The 17,762-nt window shown below is 73.3% G+C and overlaps 1 protein-coding gene across 1 annotated transcript; it reads right to left on the reverse strand.

Moving 5' to 3' along the window:
* Positions 1-11,606: 11,606 nt before the first annotated feature.
* Positions 11,607-16,255, reverse strand: LHX3 (LIM homeobox 3). Its single transcript, XM_037494289.2, has 6 exons — positions 16,162-16,255; positions 14,225-14,396; positions 13,552-13,754; positions 12,826-12,977; positions 12,583-12,754; positions 11,607-12,025 (listed from the first exon to the last, which is right to left on the reverse strand). Exons 1-6 carry the CDS (start codon positions 16,253-16,255, stop codon positions 11,607-11,609), a joined length of 1,212 nt encoding a protein of 403 aa, XP_037350186.1.
* Positions 16,256-17,762: the final 1,507 nt, after the last annotated feature.

The following is a 17,762-nucleotide window of genomic DNA, read 5'->3' on the forward strand; positions in this document are numbered from 1 at the left end:
GAACCGGCTCTGCCTCCAGCCGGCCAGGGGAGAGAGAGGCCCCTGGCGAGGGCCTCTGGCCTGACAGGTGGACAGGAGAGCGGAGCACCGCATGTGCGGACGTCTTCCCAGCGCAGGAGGCGAGCCCGGAGCAGCAGCTGGACTTGAGCTGAAGCTGCACAGGGGCCGGGGACGCAGCCTGAAGAACAGGCGAGGGGCAGGCTCAGAGGGGGTCTTCCCTCCCCCGCTGCCCCCACTAATACACGCCCACCCATCCCCCCACCCTGGCCAGGCCAGTGAGGAAACGGGCCCTGTGGGAGCCAGCGAGGGGCCCAGGGCGCCTCTCTGAACCTCCTGGGACAGCCTGAAGCCCCTGGCAGAGTCCACCCAAGGCCCGAGGGACACCCTGGCTCCAGGGCCCTGTGGCTCCCTGGACAGCGCACGCAGGGGGCCCGGACCCTGGTCCAGGCCCTGCCCGTCCTCCCCAGGCCCACGCTGCCCTGACCCCAGCCAGCTGCCGGCACGCAAACCCCCCCTGCCCCTCCCGTGGGACCCGGGCCGCTCCCCGCTCCCTCCCCACCGAAAACAAAATAAAATAGTCAGGATCGGGGTGCAGGGGTGGGGGAGCCTTTCCTGCTGCAATCAGCCAAAGAGCCCGCTGGGAAAGACTCATCAGCGTAATGGCTCCGGGGAAGGCCCCCCAGCCACCACCCCGCCAGGAATGCAGGGACTCTGGCCTGAGGGCCGCACCCTGAAACCCGAGCGCGGGCCCCCTCAGCAGCGAGGCTGAGGAGCTGCCCCCGGCCAAGGCCGTGCCTCTCTTTATTCCGAACGCAGACGGCTCTCCGGGCAGGCCTGCGAGGCCCCGGGATGGCGGGGCTGGGGCTTAGCGCCCCGCACCTGGGGTGCTCCCGCCCACGTGACCGCCAGGGCTTGCCCGCCCCCAGCCCGCCAGCACCCTCTGGCTCTCGAAGCCCAGGCCGCTGGCCCTTGCAGTTGGGGGTCCCTGTCCTAGCTCCACAACGGGGTGCAGGGGAGCCTGCTTCTCCCAGCTTCCTGTCAGGGGCACCAGGCGTGGAGAAGGGCGACTGACCAGCAGCGCCCCCACCAGGCCTCTCCCACCCGCTCCCCGCTCCCCAGAGCGCAGGTGACCCCGAGCTTGACTAAGTCGCCCAAGGCCGCCCCTGGGGATGGCCAGCCCCACCCCCAGCCCCTCCGCCCCAGACAGGCTGGGAGGGCCCCTCCCTACCACTACAGGGGTTTCTGGAGCTTTTAGCCTAAGAGCCAAGACGTGTACTGGCGGGAGAGGCGCCAGAGGGGGTCCCCCCACCCCTCAGCCCAGGCCTGGGCCCTGCCTGGCGGCTCCAGGAGGCAGGGCCCGGCGGGCGGGGCTGCGGGGAGACATCGTCCCCGCCACGCACTGTGGACAAACGCGGTGACCTGAAGTCGAGCTGGGGCCCCAGACTTTTCATCAAGAAAGATTTAATTTATGGGGCGAGCAGGCTCACAAATCACAGGCCTGGAGATTTATCGCCTCCAGGAGCAGAATTGACCAGAGGCAGCGCCCAGCTCTGCTCGCACCGGGTGAAGTCGAAAATGTAAAACACGCCCGTCCCGCCCGGAGCGGCCAGGCGGAGGGTGACCCTGCTCGCGCTCGCGGGGCGCTGGGGGTGCTCGCGGGAACGGCCGTGAGGGGCAGGGCTCCCGACACACTTCGGGGAAGAGGTGACGTCGCACCCTCACCTGGAGGGGGGCGGGAGCGGGAGAGGCCGACCGGGCACCCGGCCTTGGGCGGGGGGCGACTGCCCGGGCCTCTCTGCCCTGCCCTGTGCAATCTGGGGGCCGTCCTGGAGGCTCCGCAGGTGCCGCTACCCACACCTGAAACTCACCTGCCAGGCTGCACCGCCCCGGGGCTGGGCACAGGTCACCCTCCCATCCTTCAAGTGGGTTGTCATGCCTGGACGTCATGCCGGGACGGGCCTGGGGGCACGTGGGCCCAGCACCAGCCCCAGGAGCAGCAGCCCCCTCAGCAGGGGGTTAGTTTTTCTGGGCACCTGAGCCCAGGCCTCCGGGGAGGGGCCCCAACCCCCAAAGGTCTGGGCCCGCTGGTTCGGGAAAGGCCGCAGGTTCAGGGGAGAGCTAAGGCTCCAGTCCGTCCTCAGGAAGCGCCAGCCGCCAGGCCTCACAGAGCCGCCCCCCACGGCCTCCCGGTGTCTCCCCGAGGGCAGGTGGATTCAGACTAGGGTCACGCCAGCTTCCCCCGCTCCAGAATCCAGCTCAGACTGACCGGCTGGGACCTCTCTGGTTACTCGGGGAGTGAGGCCCAGGGGAGGATTCACTGCGGGGGGCACAGGCCACCCGTGCTCTCCACGGGACCCTCGGGAGGGGCTGCCTGCTGGTCTGGGCGCCCGAGAGCCCACCCGAGGCCCTGGGCCGAGGCTGCCGCAGGGCATCTGCTTCCGGCTGGGTCTCTCTGCCCTGACCTGGGTCAAGGGCCTTCCCCGCCAGCCTTGGGCCCCGCCCTGTCACCAGCAGCACCTCCTTGCCAGTTTACCTGGACCATCCCCTGGGGGACGGGGCGGGGCCAGAGCATCCGGCGGGGAGCCCGGAGAAGTGGTTTTAAGAGAGGAGGGCCAGGCCAGGCCCTGGGGAGCAGGGGTGGGGCAGGGGTGCCAGGCGTGGCCGGCAGGGGTGTGCAGGGCTGGTGCACACGCCCGCAGTGAGTGTGTGCGGCGTGTCCCTGGGGCCTGCGGCCGCGCAGCACCGGCATGGGGGGGCTTTAGGCCACCAGGGCTGGGGTTGCACGCAGGAGGCCGCCCCCACCCCCGACCAGCCCCAGCCACCACTGCCCCACACCCTCAGAGGCTCAGCCTCTGGGCCCCGCCCCTGCCGCCCCCAGGGAGCCCCCTCCTGCTCTGGACCCAGCCCTGGTGCAGCCCCCCAGAAGCACTCTCCTTAATGCCTTCCTCATAAGGAGTTTTAAATTATAAGCTCAAATGAGGTCATAAATTTGACTTCATAAAATTCCACGCACATCATTTTCCAGCAGAAAAGGCTCTCCAAGAAATATTTTCCCTGCGCCCCCTGCGCCCCCGCCTCCGGCAATATAACATTTATTCTAATATTAAAATGGCAGGTGTTCTATAAATCGTGGGTCATTAGCGCCGCCATTGATCCCGCAGCCCTGGCGGGAGAGGCGCGGGCGGACATCAGTCTATTCGATTGAGATTCATGCCCTATTTGGGGGTCAGAGAGCGAGACCCCGTGAGCTTGAACTTCTATCAGCCTAAAGCTGATCAATACTTGGAGATATATTGGGGGCCGGCCGCTCACACAGATTAAGTGCCCATAAATAGGAGGTGGGGGGGCTGTTGGAGGGGAGGCAGGAGGCGGGGCCAGGGCCCCCCCGGGGGGCCTGATAGTGGGGGTCACGGAGGGGAGCCAGCGGCCTGAGAGGCAGGACCGGAGGCTGCTGGGCTCAGCGGATGAAGGGTCACCGTCCACCTTGACTCCTGAGAAGGGGTGGGGCTTCGGGACCGGGGACCCCAGAACCAGGTCTGCAGAGGAGAGACGGGGTGAGGCCTAGGCCCCCTCCGTGCTGACGGACAGCCAGGCCAGGAGCTTGGTTCTTCATCTCAGGGTGCCAGGCCCCTCCCAGCCTGCGTGGCCACCTCGCCCGGCTCCCACGGATCCAGCCGACCCCGTTCATTCCGTCTGTACCCCGACTCCCTCCACCCCTCTCAGCATCACACCCAATTCAAGCACCTCCTGTGCGCCCAGGCTGGGGGAGTCCCAGAGCGAGCAGCAGCAGCTCCAACCTCACTGAGCACTGCCTAGTTCTGGCCTGGCCCTCCCTGGTGGGGGTGGCCCTGGCTCCCGGACGGTCCCTGTCCTTGCGGTGCCCTCGGCCCCAGCCCGCCCCCGTGTGTCACCGTGGGCCAGCCCCCCGCCCGGCCGCGACCTGCTCTGTGAGTGGAGAGATAAATAACATGAATCCACCCGCCCCCGCAGGCGGCCCCCCTGGCCACCCCGGCCCCCGAGGCGGCACTAGCAGGCCGGAGCAGCTGGCAGGGACGGCCTGTGACCCGCAGACTCTCACGGGGACGACAGACAGGAAGAGGAAAACTCAAGCTGGTGGATGTAATTTAGTGTTGCGTTATTTATCAGAGACACAAATCCTTTCTTCTATCATTGGATGGGGGGGGCCGCTGGACAGTACCCATGGACAGTACCCCTGGACAGCGCACCCCTGCACAGAGGACCCCTGGACACTAAAACGCGTGGTCCAGCTGCTCTGTTCTAGCAGCACGTGACGGGCGCTGTGCTGTCCTCCCCTGGCGGCCCGTGGCAACCTGGACGGGGCGCCCCTGGACAGAGCCCCCCCCAGCAGAATCCCAGCGGGGTTCCCTCCACTGGGGAGAAGCTCCCGCCCTCTGGCGCTTCCCACAGCTCCCAGCTACGAAGGGCTCGACCTCAGAGCCCAGTCCAGGAGCTCTGTCGCCGCCCCCCGCCTGCTGCCTCGCCTGGTCACCGACTGGGCCAGAAACCCCACAGGCGGAGGCGTCCCTGCGCAGCTTCACCCCTAAGCGAGGTGCTGCCTGGGGTCCCTGCTCTGAAATCTCAGGGGGCGGGGTCCAGCAGAGGAAGGGCACGTGACCGGGGTCCGGGGACAGGGGCATCTCCTGGCGCAGGACAGGGAAGGGCAGGGCCTCTCCTCCCCGCAGCGCCCTCCACCCGGTAGCTCCGCCCTGCCCCCCGCCAGGGCCGGCAAAGGGGGCCGCTGCACTTACAAGCTGAGGGCGTCGGAACTTGATGGGGTGACTGGCCAGGCCCTTGGTGGTGGGGCCACCCAGACCCTGGTGGAGCGTCCCCCCTCGCATGCACGAAGGGCCAGAAGTGCGGGGTGGAGGCCAGAGGCAGGGTTGGCTGTGGCTGCCAGACGGGCAGCGGGTGGGGCCTCTACGCAGGCCTTGTCCCCCGCTGTCCCCCGCGCCGCACCCCCTGGGCCCCTCTGGCTGGTCCCCTGATGGGGTGTTGTGCGCCCAGGCCGCCTGCATCCCTGGAGTCGGGGCAGTTTGTGGGAACACCAGGGAGGGAGGGCGAGAGCAAGGGGGTAGCCACAGGCTCGGGGAGCCGGGCCACAGGAAGTCGCCCCTGGCGGCGCCGTCTGGGAAGCAGGACAGTGGGGCTGACACGCACCAGGCGCCGCGCACCCGAGCACACCCACGGGCTCCCCTCCACCCCCGCGCCCGCCTCCCGGCCGGGTCCCACCTGCCCGGTGCCTCCCACCAGCACCCGCGGGCAGGGCGGCTGCGGCCACTCAAAATGAGAGATGAACGTCGGTGACAGGTGACGGAACGGCTCCGCCCTGACCACACCGGAGGGGCAGGCGGGGTGCCATCCCCCCCGACACCCGGGACGCGGGCGCTGGGCGCTGTCCTCAGAACCCCGAGAGGAGCAGCTGCCGGCCTTCCTGCGGGCGGAGCGGAGCTGCCCTGGCCGGAGAGGGCCCCGGCCCGCTGGACAGCATCTGGGCCCAGACCCACGCGCCAGCTGCGCCGAGGGACGGGACCCCTTTCGCGGGGACTCACGCGCCCTGGCCGGCCTCGGCGGCGTCTCGACCAGCGGGGAGGGGAGCAGCGCCAGCCCCTGCTCTTGTCCTCACCACCTGAGCAACAGGGCGCGCTGGGGGGGGGGCGGGTTGCCCCAAGGGGTTCTCCTGGCATCTTCCCTACTTTTCCTTGAGCCTCGCAGCTCCCAGGACTGGCTGCAGGGAGGCGGGTCCACCCCCTTTCACCCCCTCTGCTCCGGCCGTGGCCTCTGCCGGCCAGCGGAGCCATCTTCGCCCAGCCCGCCACTCTCCCGCTCCCGAGGCTGGGCCGAGGCCCTCCCCGCATCTCCCTCAGGGCTGCCGGACGCGGGTCACAGCCGCACCTGCGGTGGGTGGTGGACGTGGCCCAGGCTGCCCCTGGCCTGCAGCAGCCCAAGGGTGGAGCGTGGTCAGCCCCCCGCGGCCTGGACCCCCCAGTGACCACATGGCCAGCCCTTGCGTCCACTAGCCAGAGTCGGGGCGACATCCTGCCTCAACTTCCTACTTCCTCCCCAACGCTACGGAAAGCGAGCGCCCCACTGGCCTCCTGCGGGGCTCCGACCTTCAGCTCCACTGCCCTTGGAGGCCCCGCCCAGGCCAGTCAGGGGTCTCCTGCCCAGGAGCGCCCTGGGCAGCCCACGTGTCAGGCCCGGTGGTGTGAGCCCTTCCTGTCCGCCCTCAGCTCTGCCACGGGCCTGGGGGTCTCTGGGGTCCAGTCAAGGTGCCTGTCATTCAAGGCCAGGCTGAGGACCGGGCCGGCTGCAGGGACACAGCCGGGAGGGGCCGCACGGCCCAGCGGGCAGCGAGGGCGGGCGGTGTGGCCACCAGGCCCAGGCAGGCCGCGGGAGACATACCTGGCGAGGGAGAGTCAGGGTGCGACCCAAGCGCGCCTGGGCCAGACACAGCAGAGCCAGCGTGGACGCGGGTACCTGCAGAGGAGCCCCCCCCGCCCCCACCCCCGGGTGCTGGTTTCGGCCTTTTCCACAAGGAGCTTCTGTTACTTTTGTGACAAGAAGAAGTTGGAGGTTGGTTTGTTGGCGGGTTACGGGGAGGCCCTCCCCTCCGGCGGGGTCACAGCAGCCCGGACTCGGAAACAGGGCGGCGCCCACCAGCCAGCCCCCCCCTTCCAAGACCCGCGGGGCCGGGTTCGGTGCGCCCCAGGCTCGCGGAGCCCACCGCTCCCCGCAGAGTCAGCCTCGCCCCGCCACCTCCCCCGCCCCCGCTGCCCGGCGGCTCCCGGGGGCTGGGGCGCCCCCCCAAGAACCCGCAGGCAGCTGCCATCCAATTTCCTGCCTTAAGCCCTCCGCCCGCCCCACCCCCCACAGGCTGCATTTTAACTAATAGGACACTTAGCTTAATGAGGAGAGTTTGCATAAGAGGAACTTGCTAATTAAATTTTAAACCTTGTCACTCTAAAGATTAGCGGGAGCCGGGGAGCATTTGTCAGCCGGGAGCTCCTCTCCCCCCAAAGGCGCAAACGAGGGAGAGCCCCGGGCCGGTCGTCAAAAAGGAATCTTCTGGAAGGTGGTGGCGCCCTGCCCGGCCGGCAGACGGGGTCATGCCCCAAGAGTGGTCGGGGGCGTCTAACGGCCCACGCCAGCCGGGTGGGGCGCGCGGCAGCGGGGGAGGGTGGGCCGAGGGCCCCGCCCCCCTTCTGTCGCCTGAACTCTGGCAGTGCCGGCTTCTGGGGCCGCCCAGCCCGGCCCCGCCCCCTGGGAGCCCGGGGACCCTGGCTGCAGCCCCAGCTGGGCGTCCCTCCTGCGCCGGCTGTTCCCCAGGAGAGGAAGAAAGCGGTGTGCTGCGGGGTCACGCTGGGACACCACGGGCCTCCCCTCTGGCCTTTCTGGGGGTCAAGCAAGGCTGGTGGTCAGAGCGGGCCGGCCCCGGGACAACGGCCAGGGGCCCAGGCGGAGTCTTGGGGGAGGACAGGGGGACAGGAAGGGCAGCTCCACAGGAAATGCGCCCCTGCGCCCGGCCCCCCCCCCAGCCCTGGGTCTCAGCTCAGCTCCCTGCCCCCAGCGAGGGACTGAACAGCCCCCCCACCCCACCCCACCCCCGCCCGCCCCACCGCTCTGCAGCCCGCTGGGATGCTGGCTCTGGGCCCGCGGAGGGGCTGGAGGTGCAGGGGGTGGCACCGGGCACCGCACCGGGCACCTGGGGAGAGGCCTGGGAGGCGCTGCGCTCGGAGGGGCTGGGGTGCGGGGCTGGGCCGGTTTCCTGGCTGCCCCCACTCACCCCACCCCGCGGCCCGGGCGGTGCCCAGCTGTGTCTAATACCAGAGTAGCTCCGTCGCCCCAAAGACACCAGGCCCCGCGCCCACCACTGCCCACTTTCTGCCGGGCGCTGACGTCTGCCCCGGGGCGCAGGGCGGGTCCGGCTCCGTGGGTGGCGGAGCTGAGCACACACGGTGGGGCCGCGCCTCTGCCCTCTCTGCCAAGTGAGTCTCGAGCTGGGAGTGGGGTGCAGGCCTCCGAGGCGCTGAGGGCTCCTGCGGGACATCCCGCCACGTGTGGCTGCTCTGGCTGCGTCCTGGGTGCGGTGGCGGCCGCTGTGCCCCGACCCCAGTGCCCTGGACCCCTCACTTCCACCCGCCCCGGGAATAGGCTGGCTCCTGCCGGGTGCCCCTGCAGGGCCCACTCAGGGCGGTCAGGACTCCCCTGGGCCCCTCCTGCGCCCTCTGACCCCTCTGGGTTCCCGCCCCAGGAGGCCTGCATGGGGACCACCAAGGGCAGCCAGGTCCCCTCCCCGCACCAGGACCCACAGGTTGGGGGGCGCCTGGGCTCAGCACCGCCTGCTCCCCGACGCTGCCATCCGCGCCAGGGCAGCCTCCGAAGGGGAGTTCTGTCCCCGGCTCTTTGCAGGCTCCGAGGGGGGCAGCAGCTCCCCGGGTCGCACAGCCCGGGTCAGCCCGCCCTGTGCTGCGTGCGGCCTGGGGGTGCTCCGGGGGTGCTGGCAGGCTGAGCTGCCCACCGGGGCCTGCGCGTTGCTCCTCACGCAGCCGGGCCTCCGGCTCCACCCCACGAGCCCCCACGGGGGGAGGTGCCCCGAATGCCCAAGGGGTGCGTGGGGGGGGAGGGAATATTTTTATGGTAAAAAATGAGCCTGGGGTGGGGCGGCACTGCCCGCGCTGGAGACGGATGAAACTCCTGCTTATGAAGTGGCTGCTCCCCATTAATTAGGGGGGAGGGGGCGCCGGCACCTCGCGCACCGCGCCCCCGCCAGCAGCTTGTCAACGGACCCACGAAGGATGAAGATGCAAATAACTCCCAGATCCTTCACTGTCAGGGCGCGGGCCGGCGGCGGGCGCCATTCATCTCCGCGGGTTCAGGAGCTTTTTTCTATTAAATTTCTTAAAATGAATGTTTTGTGTTGCTCGAGTCATCCGGACAATGATGAGCCTGAAGAATCGATCATCGCCCGGAGGCGGAGCGGCTGATCCCTCTGACGACTCGCGCGAACCCCCCGGCCGGCTCCCCACCCGCCCGCGCGCCCGTCTCTAAGTCTGGGGACCCCGCCCCAAGACCCGGCGGAGGGGGCAGGCGGGGCCGCGTGGGCGCCTCTTTCCCGCTCGGGCCGGCCCTCGAGCGCCCCGGGGTGAGCCCCCGCGAGGAGCCCACGCGGCCGCGGCCCGGCTCCTGGGGCCGCAGCGCGAGTCACACCCGCGCCCCGCGCCCCGCGCCCCGCGCCCTGCGGCGGGCTGGGGCCCTGCGCCAGCTGCCCCCGAAGGCGAGGCCGCGGGGAGCAAAACGCCGCGGGCCCCGGAGGCTGCTCGGCGGGGGGGGGGGGGGAGCGGAGGGGCGCGGGGCGGGGTCCGCGGGGGCGCCGCCCTGTTCCTGGCTCCGCGGGGCGCGGGGCGCTGGGAACCCGCCCCGCCTGACACCCGCAGGCTGGACGCGTGCCCCGCGCCCCGTCCTCTCCGCGCCCCACCCCGCGAGGACGGGGCGCGCTCCCGCTGGGCCTCGAGTCCGGCCTGCGGCGGCTGGACGCGACCCCAGGGTGCTGCCGGGGGCGCGCGCCGTCCGGGGCTCCCCCAGGCCCGCGGTGTCCGCGTGGAGAAGCCGAGGCCGGCCGGGCGCCCCCGCCCGCCCCACACACCCCGGGGCGCGGCCCCCCCGGGACGGGGCGCCCGGCCCCCGCGGAGGGTCGACGCGCCGCCAGCTGGGCCGCCGCGGGCCTGGGGGACCCTCTGCGCGTTAGGAACCTGTCAGGGCGCGGGGCGCGGGCGGGGCGCGCGGGGCGGGATGTCAGCGCCCCCCGGGGCGGCGCTCCGGGGCCCATGTCCGGCCGGGTTCGGGCCGCTCCCCGCCTCCCCACCGCCGCCCGCAGTCGGAAGGCACCCCACCCCCGCCCGGAGCACCCCGGCCCGCAGCGCCCCGCCCGGCGCTCCCGGCGCGCACGCCGGAACCCCCCCTTATCCCGCCACTCGCACCCCAGACCCAGTGACGCTCGGGGCCTTCTCCCGAGCCCCTGGGAGGCGCCCCCCACCCCGCGCCCCTCCCGTCGGCACCGAGACCGACGGCACCCTGGGAGCCGGGCCTGGGTGCGCCGAGCCCCCGTGCGGCAGCGACTTGAAGCCTGGGGGGGCTCTTGGCAGGGGCATTTGGGGAGACCCTGCCCTCCTTCCCCACCAGGCCAGACCAGGTGCTGCCTGGTGTCCAGCTCCCCCCAGGGTGCGCTCCCGCCGGCCTCAGCCGCACCCTCCCCTCCGATAACAACTGCTGTTCTCAGGGCACCCGGTGAGGCGCCCACGTGGGCACCCGGCCTGTCTCCCCGGGAGGCGAGCAGGGCCCAGAGGGGCAGGTGGCGGGCCCAGGATGACACCGCAAGCTGGGGTGGAGCGGAGAGCCCCCACCTGTGACCGGGAGAGCGCCCGGGCCTTCCCCCCCATCCCCCCATCCCCCCCAGGGTTCCAGCCCGGCTGCGAGCAGTTGCTGCCCTCACCGCCCTGGCAGGGACAGCGGGACAGGGGGCTCCCGCAGCCTCCCAGCTTCGCCAAGATCTGGGGACAGGGAGCCCCATTCACACCAGGTGTGTCCCTGGCAAAGAGCCAGCAGCTGCCTGGGGGTGCCTCCCGGCTCTCAGACAACAGGCTGCACCCCTAATGCCCAGCCCCCCTGATGCCCAGCCCCCCCGGAGCACCCCGGCGGAAGACACCACGTCGTGCGCACTGGAGAGACGCGTTTATTGCGGCCGGGAGGAGCTGGTGGTCAGAGAATAAAGGGCGCGGGACACTCAGAGCCAAGGGGCAGCTTGGGGCCAGGTCTGCCCGCCAAGGTGCCCCCCCTCCCGCCTCCAACCAATCCCGCCGTTTTAGCTGCTCCGGGATCGGGGCTGTCTGGCAGCGGGGTCCGTCCTGGGCACCCCTGAGCCTGGCGCTGGAGGAGGCTGAAAACAGCGGGGCTGGGAGGGCGCCCCTCCAGGCTCCTGGAGGGGGGCCGCGGGTCTGTGTCCTTCACAGGGGGCCGCTGCAAGGACAAGGGGTGAGGCTCCCGGGGGAGGTGGGCGACACCCCTGGAGGCCTGAGGAGGCGGCTTGTGGGTGACTAGCAAGGACACGCGTCCCCCACTGAGCTGGGGCGCCCCATCGCTGACCTAGGGGGTCGGGGTGGCTCGGGAGCTGGGTCGCGGGGCCTGGCGATGGACGCGTGATCGATCGTCATCAGGTTTCGGTTTCAGAAAGTAAAGCAGCTCCCAGCCCCCCAGGACTGAGCTGGCGGCTGGGGAGGCCCCAGAGGCCGCGGGGCTGCGCGTGCGGACGGGCGGCAGCCTCAGCGACCGGCCCGGGAAAGGAGAGATCAGCTCACGGAACACAAGACACGGCTGCGGGCAGCCAGCGGGCCGCGTCCAGGAGCCCCGGCCCGGCCGCCCCTCTGTCCCGGGAGGGCTCGGGCGCGGTCCCCCCTGGCGTCCTCCCGCCCCGCCGGTGGCGCCCGCACCCACCGAGGTCCGGGGCTCCGGGAGCACGAGAGGCGCTCAGGCCTCGGTCCGGACGGCGCTGCTGCCCAGACCCGCGCGGGCGCCGCGGGAGCCGGGCCTGGTCAGAACTGAGCGTGGTCCACGTCGTCCAGCCAGGAGGCGGGGCTGGCGGGGAAGTCGGGGTAGCCCCCGCTGCTGCCCGTGGACAGGTCGGAGCTGGGCCCGTTCCCTGCCAGCACCCGCATGGGCGGGGGCCCGCCCGGGGCCCCCGTGGGCACAAGGCCCAAGCCAGGGTCGGGGTACACCAGGCTGGAGAGGAGCGGCTGGGGCCCGGGGAGGCTCTGCAGGGCAGCTGGGGAGGGGGGCACACCATAGGGGCTGCTGGGGCGCAGCTCCCGGCACTGCTCCGGCGCAGCCAGGCCTCCGTGCTCCAGGGGGAAGCTGCCGGGGACGCCCGCGGGCCGGCCCAAGCCTGGGGTGGGCTCCCCCAGGCTGCCGTAGAGGGCGCCGGCAGGGCCCATGTCCGCCATGGTGGGCTCATCTGCAATGGAAGCAGAGGGCAGTGCCCGGCGCCATCGTCCTCCGCCCCGCCCCTCAGCCCTCCTCCTGCGGGATGGGGGGGGGACACAAGGCCTGTGCCCGAGAAACAGCTGCCCCAGCCGCCCCCCACCGCGCCGGCACCCTGGCGGGAGCAGGACCACGAACAGGCCGGGCAGGGCACAGGGTCCAGGGTGATCCCCGAGGCGGCCGGGGGGTCAATCCCGTTCCTGCAGCTGGGAGTAGCCCCTGTCAGCCCCCCTCTCTGAGGAGGGCATGAGGTTTGGGGGTGCGGGAGCTCCTGGTGCCTGAGAGTGAGAAGATCAGGACCCGGAGAGGAGTGGACCCCTTTTATGGCTTATGCCAAACCTGGGGCTCTCGCCTGGCAATGGGGGGTGAGGGGGGGCCTGGAACCAGGGAGGTCTAGACCCCCGCCGTCTGGCCACGCGGTGGCGGGAGGACCTGCGCGGCAGGCGCGGCCGGCGGGGCTCAGGCGGGCGGGCGCGCAGGCGGCGGGATTGGGGGCCCGACGCGCTCCCGCGGCGGCGGCCGGCGCCTTACCGGGGAAGGAGACCTCGGCGTCGCTGTCCTGCGCCTCCTCCTGGGCGCTGTCCTTGTCGGCCTTGGGGCCGCCGCGCGCGCGCTTCACGCCGCGGAAGTACTGGCCCCAGCGCTGGCGGCCCGCGTCCTTCTTCAGCCGCTTCTCCTTGGCGCGCCGGTTCTGGAACCACACCTGGGGCGCGGCGTGAGTCGGGCCCGCCCGGCCCGGCCCCCGCCCCCCGCCCGCGCCGCGCGCCCGCTGACCTGCACGACGCGCATGTCCAGGCCGGTCTCCGACGACAGCTGCTCGCGCACGTGGCGCGCGGGCTTGGGCGACGTGTTGTAGGCGCTCTTCAGCGTCTCCAGCTGCTTGGCCGTGATGGTCGTGCGCGGCCGCTTGGCGGTGGCCTCGGCCTCTGCGCGGGGGAGGGGAGGCTGGGCCGCGCCGCCGGCTCCCCGCCCGGCCCGGGCGCCCCACCCGCTGGCCCGCGGCTCCGAGGCGGCCCGCGGCCCGGCGAGCGGTGGGGGGGCTCGCGGGACGCAGAGGGGGCGCCCGGCCTGGGCGGGGCGGGAGGGGATGGGGGCGCCTCTGGGCAGCCTTTGCGTGCCCCGAAACCCTCGCGCCCAGGTCGGGGCGCAGGCCCCACGGGCAAGAGTCCCCTCCAAGGGCTCCCTCTTTGTTCCAAGGGTGCGAGTAGCGCCAGGTCGCGCGGTCCAGGATTTGGGGGGGACGTCAGGGCGGGGGCGTCATCCACCAGAGCCCACCCGCTCCCGAGGAAGAGGGCGCGAGATCCCACCGGCCCGCCCTCCGCAGCGGGGTGCGCGCCGCGGGTCGGGGGTGGCCTGGCGGGAAGGCGCCGGGCCGCGGGCGGGAGAGTGCTGGGGCGGCCGCGTCCCTCCGCGCCCGCCTGTCCCGCGGGAGCCCCATTTCTGGGACTGGAGCGGGGCGCGCGCTGCCAGAGCAGCCCGAGGCCGCGCGCTCCCACTGACCTCGCTGCTTGGCGGTCTCGTAGTCCGCCTTGCACACCAGCCTGCTGTCCTCCATGAGGTAGAACTCGTCGCCCGTGGCCAGCTGCCTCTTGCACACGACGCAGGCGAAGCAGTGCAGGTGGTACACGAAGTCCTGGGCGCGGCGCACCACCTGCGTGGGCGGGATGCCCAGCTGGCACGCGGCGCACTTGGTCCCGAAGCGCCTGCGGGACGCACAGGGCGCGGCTCAGCGCTGCTCCTTCGCCCGGAGCGGGTCGGCGAGCGCCGGGCAGGGCGCCGCGCAGGCGGCCGCGGAGGGAGGAGCCGCCCCAGCCCGGCGGGAGACCCGCGCGCCTGTCACCGCCGGGGACCCCGGGGCCCTGGGAAGCCACGCCCGGCTCCTGCGCGGTCCGGACGGTCCCGCGGACCCCAGAGGCCTATGCGCAGGAGGCCTCGGCGCCCGCCATGGAGGACAAACCAGCGCCGAAGTTAGGCTGAGGAAGCGGGTGGGTTTCTACCCCCGCGGGCATCTGTTTAAAGACCCTCTTGGGATTTACAGAGCAAATAACCATTAAAGATGGGCTGGGGTGTGGCCGCCCCAGCTCCCCTCGAGGGGTGCCCCGGCCTGACCCGGGGCGCGGGAGCCCGCTGCAGGGGAGGGAGGGCCGGGAGATGGGGTTCCCAACGCGCTCACTTGAAGAAGTCCTCCGTGCAGTAGACGCTCTCCCCGCGGCTGAAGCAGCGCTCCGCCAGGGGCGTGTGGCAGTCGCTGCACTTGAGGCACTTGCTGTGCCAGTGGCGGTCCAGGGCCTTGAGGATGAAGCGGTCCAGGATGTGCTGGTCGCAGCCGGCGCAAAGTGGGGTCTCTGCGAGCGGGCGGGAGCACCGCAGTCACCCCAGGGCACCCCAGAACCTGGGCAGGGGCCCCTTCCTTGCAGCCCTCTTTCTCAGCAGCTGGCTCCCCATGCATCACCCGCTCTCCAGCCCAGTCCACCCTAAATTTCAGGAAAACCCACAGTTTAGAAATGCGCCCAAGGCGGGAGGCGCCAGGCCTGGGTCCCCGCGGAAGGGTGCGCTGAGCCCAGCGGCTCCCTCTGAGCTGGGCTGGGAAGCCAGTCCCGAGAGCACCAGGGTCCAGGCCTACGCGGGATGGGGGCACGCGGCTCCCAAGATCCGCAGGGCCCGGAGGCCCCAGAACGTGCAGCGCCCAGCCTCACGCCCTGCCTGCAGGCCGCCGAGGCGCACGAGCCCCCGGAGGCCAAGGGCTGCTCGTGAGTAACCCGGGCACGGGGGGCCGGGGTCCTCAGGTGGGTGCCCGGCACACAGTGGGGCCCTCGCCCCCCCAGCCCTCCAACAATGGGGTCCCCTCGCTGGGCCGGCAGGCCTCGGAGGGCCGGCTGGGAAGCCTGGGGCCGCGACAGTGTGCGGGCCGGGACCCGCGGGCAGTTCAGAGAACTCCCGAAGCGGGAGAAGCCAGCAGGAGCCGGGGCCTCCGCAGACACCACACCCCTCGGTGCTCGCCTGGCGGACCAGGCCCCTCGCGTCCCGGGCGGCCCGCAGCGGGGCTCAGGGAAGGACCTCCCTTCCCCGGGGCCAGCCCTGCGTCCCGCAGCCCCGGGAGACCCGAGGGACTCTCACCCGCATCGGACAAAACCGCGGGCGGCGTGCGGGCTCTGGGGACCCGCCGCGAGCCCCGGGACTCCGCCGCAGCCCGCCCGGGGGGCGCGAGGACACCCGCCCGGAGCGGGGGGGCTGGACAGGTCCGTCTGCGCCGCGCGGATTCAGCACCGCGGCCCGGACAGCGCCCCGGCAGGGGCGCCCGAACCCCGCGTCGGGCCAACGCCGCTCCCGCCGCGCCCCGCGCGCCCCCCGCGCCCCCCGGCGCCGCGGCCTTACGCTGCATGGCGGCTCCAGCCCCGGCGGGGTATCCGCGCGCAGCGCCCGCCGGCCCCGCCGTCCGGCCCCGCCGTCCGGCCCCGCGAGCTGAGCTGTCCTCCCTCCGCGCCGCCTCCGCCCTCCGCCCCTTCCCGGCCGCGCGGCCAACGCCTCCCAGCAGCCGCGGGGAAATAAATAAATAAGTCGGGGCGGATGGGACCCCACAAGCTGCCCCTTCCCCACGCTCTGTCCCTCCCCCTGCCCTCCCGGCGGCCCCTGACGCCATCCCCGTGGGGAGGCGCGCGCGGCCGCGGAGAGCGCCCCGTCCTGGAGCCGGGCCGGGCCGGTGGGGCTCCCTGCGGGGCGTGCGCAGGCCGGGCCGCGCGGCCAGGGCAGCAGGCGCGTGCGGAGCCGGAGGCCAGAGCCGGGCGGCGGGCGGAGGACCCGCTCCCGCCGCCCCCGGGCAGGGTCTCCTCCCCGAAGGTGCGCGGCCCCCTGGGACGCCCGCCGGGGCCCCGGGCGCAGGGCTGTGCCGGGCGGGGAGCGGCCTCCGACGCTGGCGGGACCCGAGCGCTCCCCGGCCCGAGCGCTGCGCCAGGACCCGCGCCGGACCGCACGCGCCGCGCCAACTGGCCGCGGGGCCGGACGAGCCGGGGCCGCGGGACGAGCTTCGCCGCCGGGTGGCCGGGACGGGGGACGGGAGGACCCGGGGCCGCGGGGACCCGCCCTCCCGGGGGCCGCGCGGCCGGCACCCACCTCGGCGCAGGTCCTCCCTCCGCGCGAGCAGGGCCAGCAGCAGGTCGCCACCTGCCGGCTCCCGGGCGGGGCCCAGCTCCGCGCGCGCCTCCATGGGTCCCGCCGGGGCGGCCGCGGCGCTCGGCCCCGAACTTTCCCAGGGCCCGGTGAGGCCACCGCGGTGGCCCCGGGTCGCGTCCGAGCGCCGCGGTGGAGCTGGGCGCCGCGCCCGCCCGCCTCCCGGGGCCCCAGCTCGGCCGGCGCGCGGAGGGCGGAGCGGCGGGGGGCGGGGCGCGGCGCGGGGCGGGGCGGGGCCGGGGGTCGCCGGGCGCCGGGGCAGCAGCCGCCGACTCCGCGCGCCCGGGCGCTGGCACCCTCGGTGCCCCGACGTGGTCGGCAGCGCCGGGCTCGGAGGCGGGACCGGCCGGGGGGGCCTGGTCCGGGCTGCCGCCGGCCGAGGCCCGGGCGCGGCGTCGTGGGGGCGGGGAAGAGGCCGGGGAGGGAGCGGGCCCCGCCGCGCCCGGGCTCCGACGGGGGCAGGGGCTGGGAGGCTGCGCGTGCGGGGCTGTCCGCCTCCGCGAGGAGCCCCAGGGAGGGCGGCGAGGGCCCCAGACCAGGGCAGACCCGGCTCCCGCCGCTGCGGGGCCTGCGCTTGCGACCGGAGCCCCGGGGGGCGGGTGCCGGCGAGGCGGGCGATTCCTGGGAGGGACACCCAGTGCCCTCAGCCGGACCCGGACCCGCCGCCCGGACTCCGGGCGGCTGAGAGCCGGGGCGCCCGGGGACCGGCCTCAGTCCCTTGCCCAGCGTGGCGGCAGCCCCGCCGCCCGCTCTCCCGCGGTCCTGTGGAAGCAGGGGCGCGCGGGCCTCCGGCGGGCAGAGACCTCCGGCTGCCGGCGGCTGCTTCGCCTGCGCGGAGGACACAGCGCCGGCCGCTCGGGACGCAGCCCCTTGGGGGCGGGGGGCGGGGCGGGGCAGGGGGCCCTGGCGGCAAGCAGGAACCCCCAGAAGTGCGGGGGGAGCCGGCAGGGCTGCCGTGCCGGCCTCTGCTCCGTGCAAAGTAACTCGGGGTCAGGCCCTGCCGGCCGGGCGGACGGCGGGAGAAGCGCAGCCCCACGGCTTCCCGCAAAGGTCTCCGCCGGTGCCGGCGCCGCGCGCCTCCGCGCACACAGACCTCCTGCCCCGGGGCGGCGGGGGACGCCGCGTGGGCGCCGAGGGCAGCTGCTGCAGGGCTCCCCGCGGGCCTGGGCGGCGGCGAGCGTGCCTGCTGGACTGCCAACAATGCCCCCATTATTTCCCAACGTCCGCGGCCATCGGATGGCCCTTGGGAAGGGCGGGTCGGGCGGGAGCCCGCCTCCAAGGTGGCCGGTGGGGGCGGCCAGGGCTGAGGGGTGTGTCTGGAGGGCCCCCCGCGAGGCCCCTGTTCTGGGCTCTCGGCCGCCGGCCACCCACCGGGAGGAGGGCGGGCCGGGCCGCACCGGCAGGGGGCCCAGGCCTCCCCTCGCCCCTGAACTCTGGAGTCCGAGAGACCTGCCGCCCCCTCCCCGCCCCAGGGCACCGCCTCAGCCGCTGCACTTCGTCCTCTCTGCCCCCAGGGCACCCTGCTGGCCCCTGGGCTCGCCTCC

The sequence above is a fragment of the Talpa occidentalis genome, unplaced genomic scaffold (genome assembly GCF_014898055.3).
Source record: "Talpa occidentalis isolate TD23 unplaced genomic scaffold, MPIMG_talOcc4v2.1 talOcc4.7, whole genome shotgun sequence".
In the NCBI taxonomy this organism is placed as follows: Eukaryota; Metazoa; Chordata; class Mammalia; order Eulipotyphla; family Talpidae; genus Talpa; species Talpa occidentalis.

What these genes read in the sequence shown, in the direction of transcription:
- LHX3 (XM_037494289.2), bottom strand. Translation starts at nt 16,255, where the DNA reads ATGGAGGCGCGCGCGGAGCTGGGCCCCGCCCGGGAGCCGGCAGGTGGC. An exon ending in TGCACGGAGGACTTCTTCAA is followed by an intron (nt 13,755 to 14,224) that starts GTGAGCGCGTTG and finishes TGCGTCCCGCAG; the next exon opens with GCGCTTCGGGACCAAGTGCG. An exon ending in CGAGACCGCCAAGCAGCGAG is followed by an intron (nt 12,978 to 13,551) that starts GTCAGTGGGAGC and finishes TCCCCCGCGCAG; the next exon opens with AGGCCGAGGCCACCGCCAAG.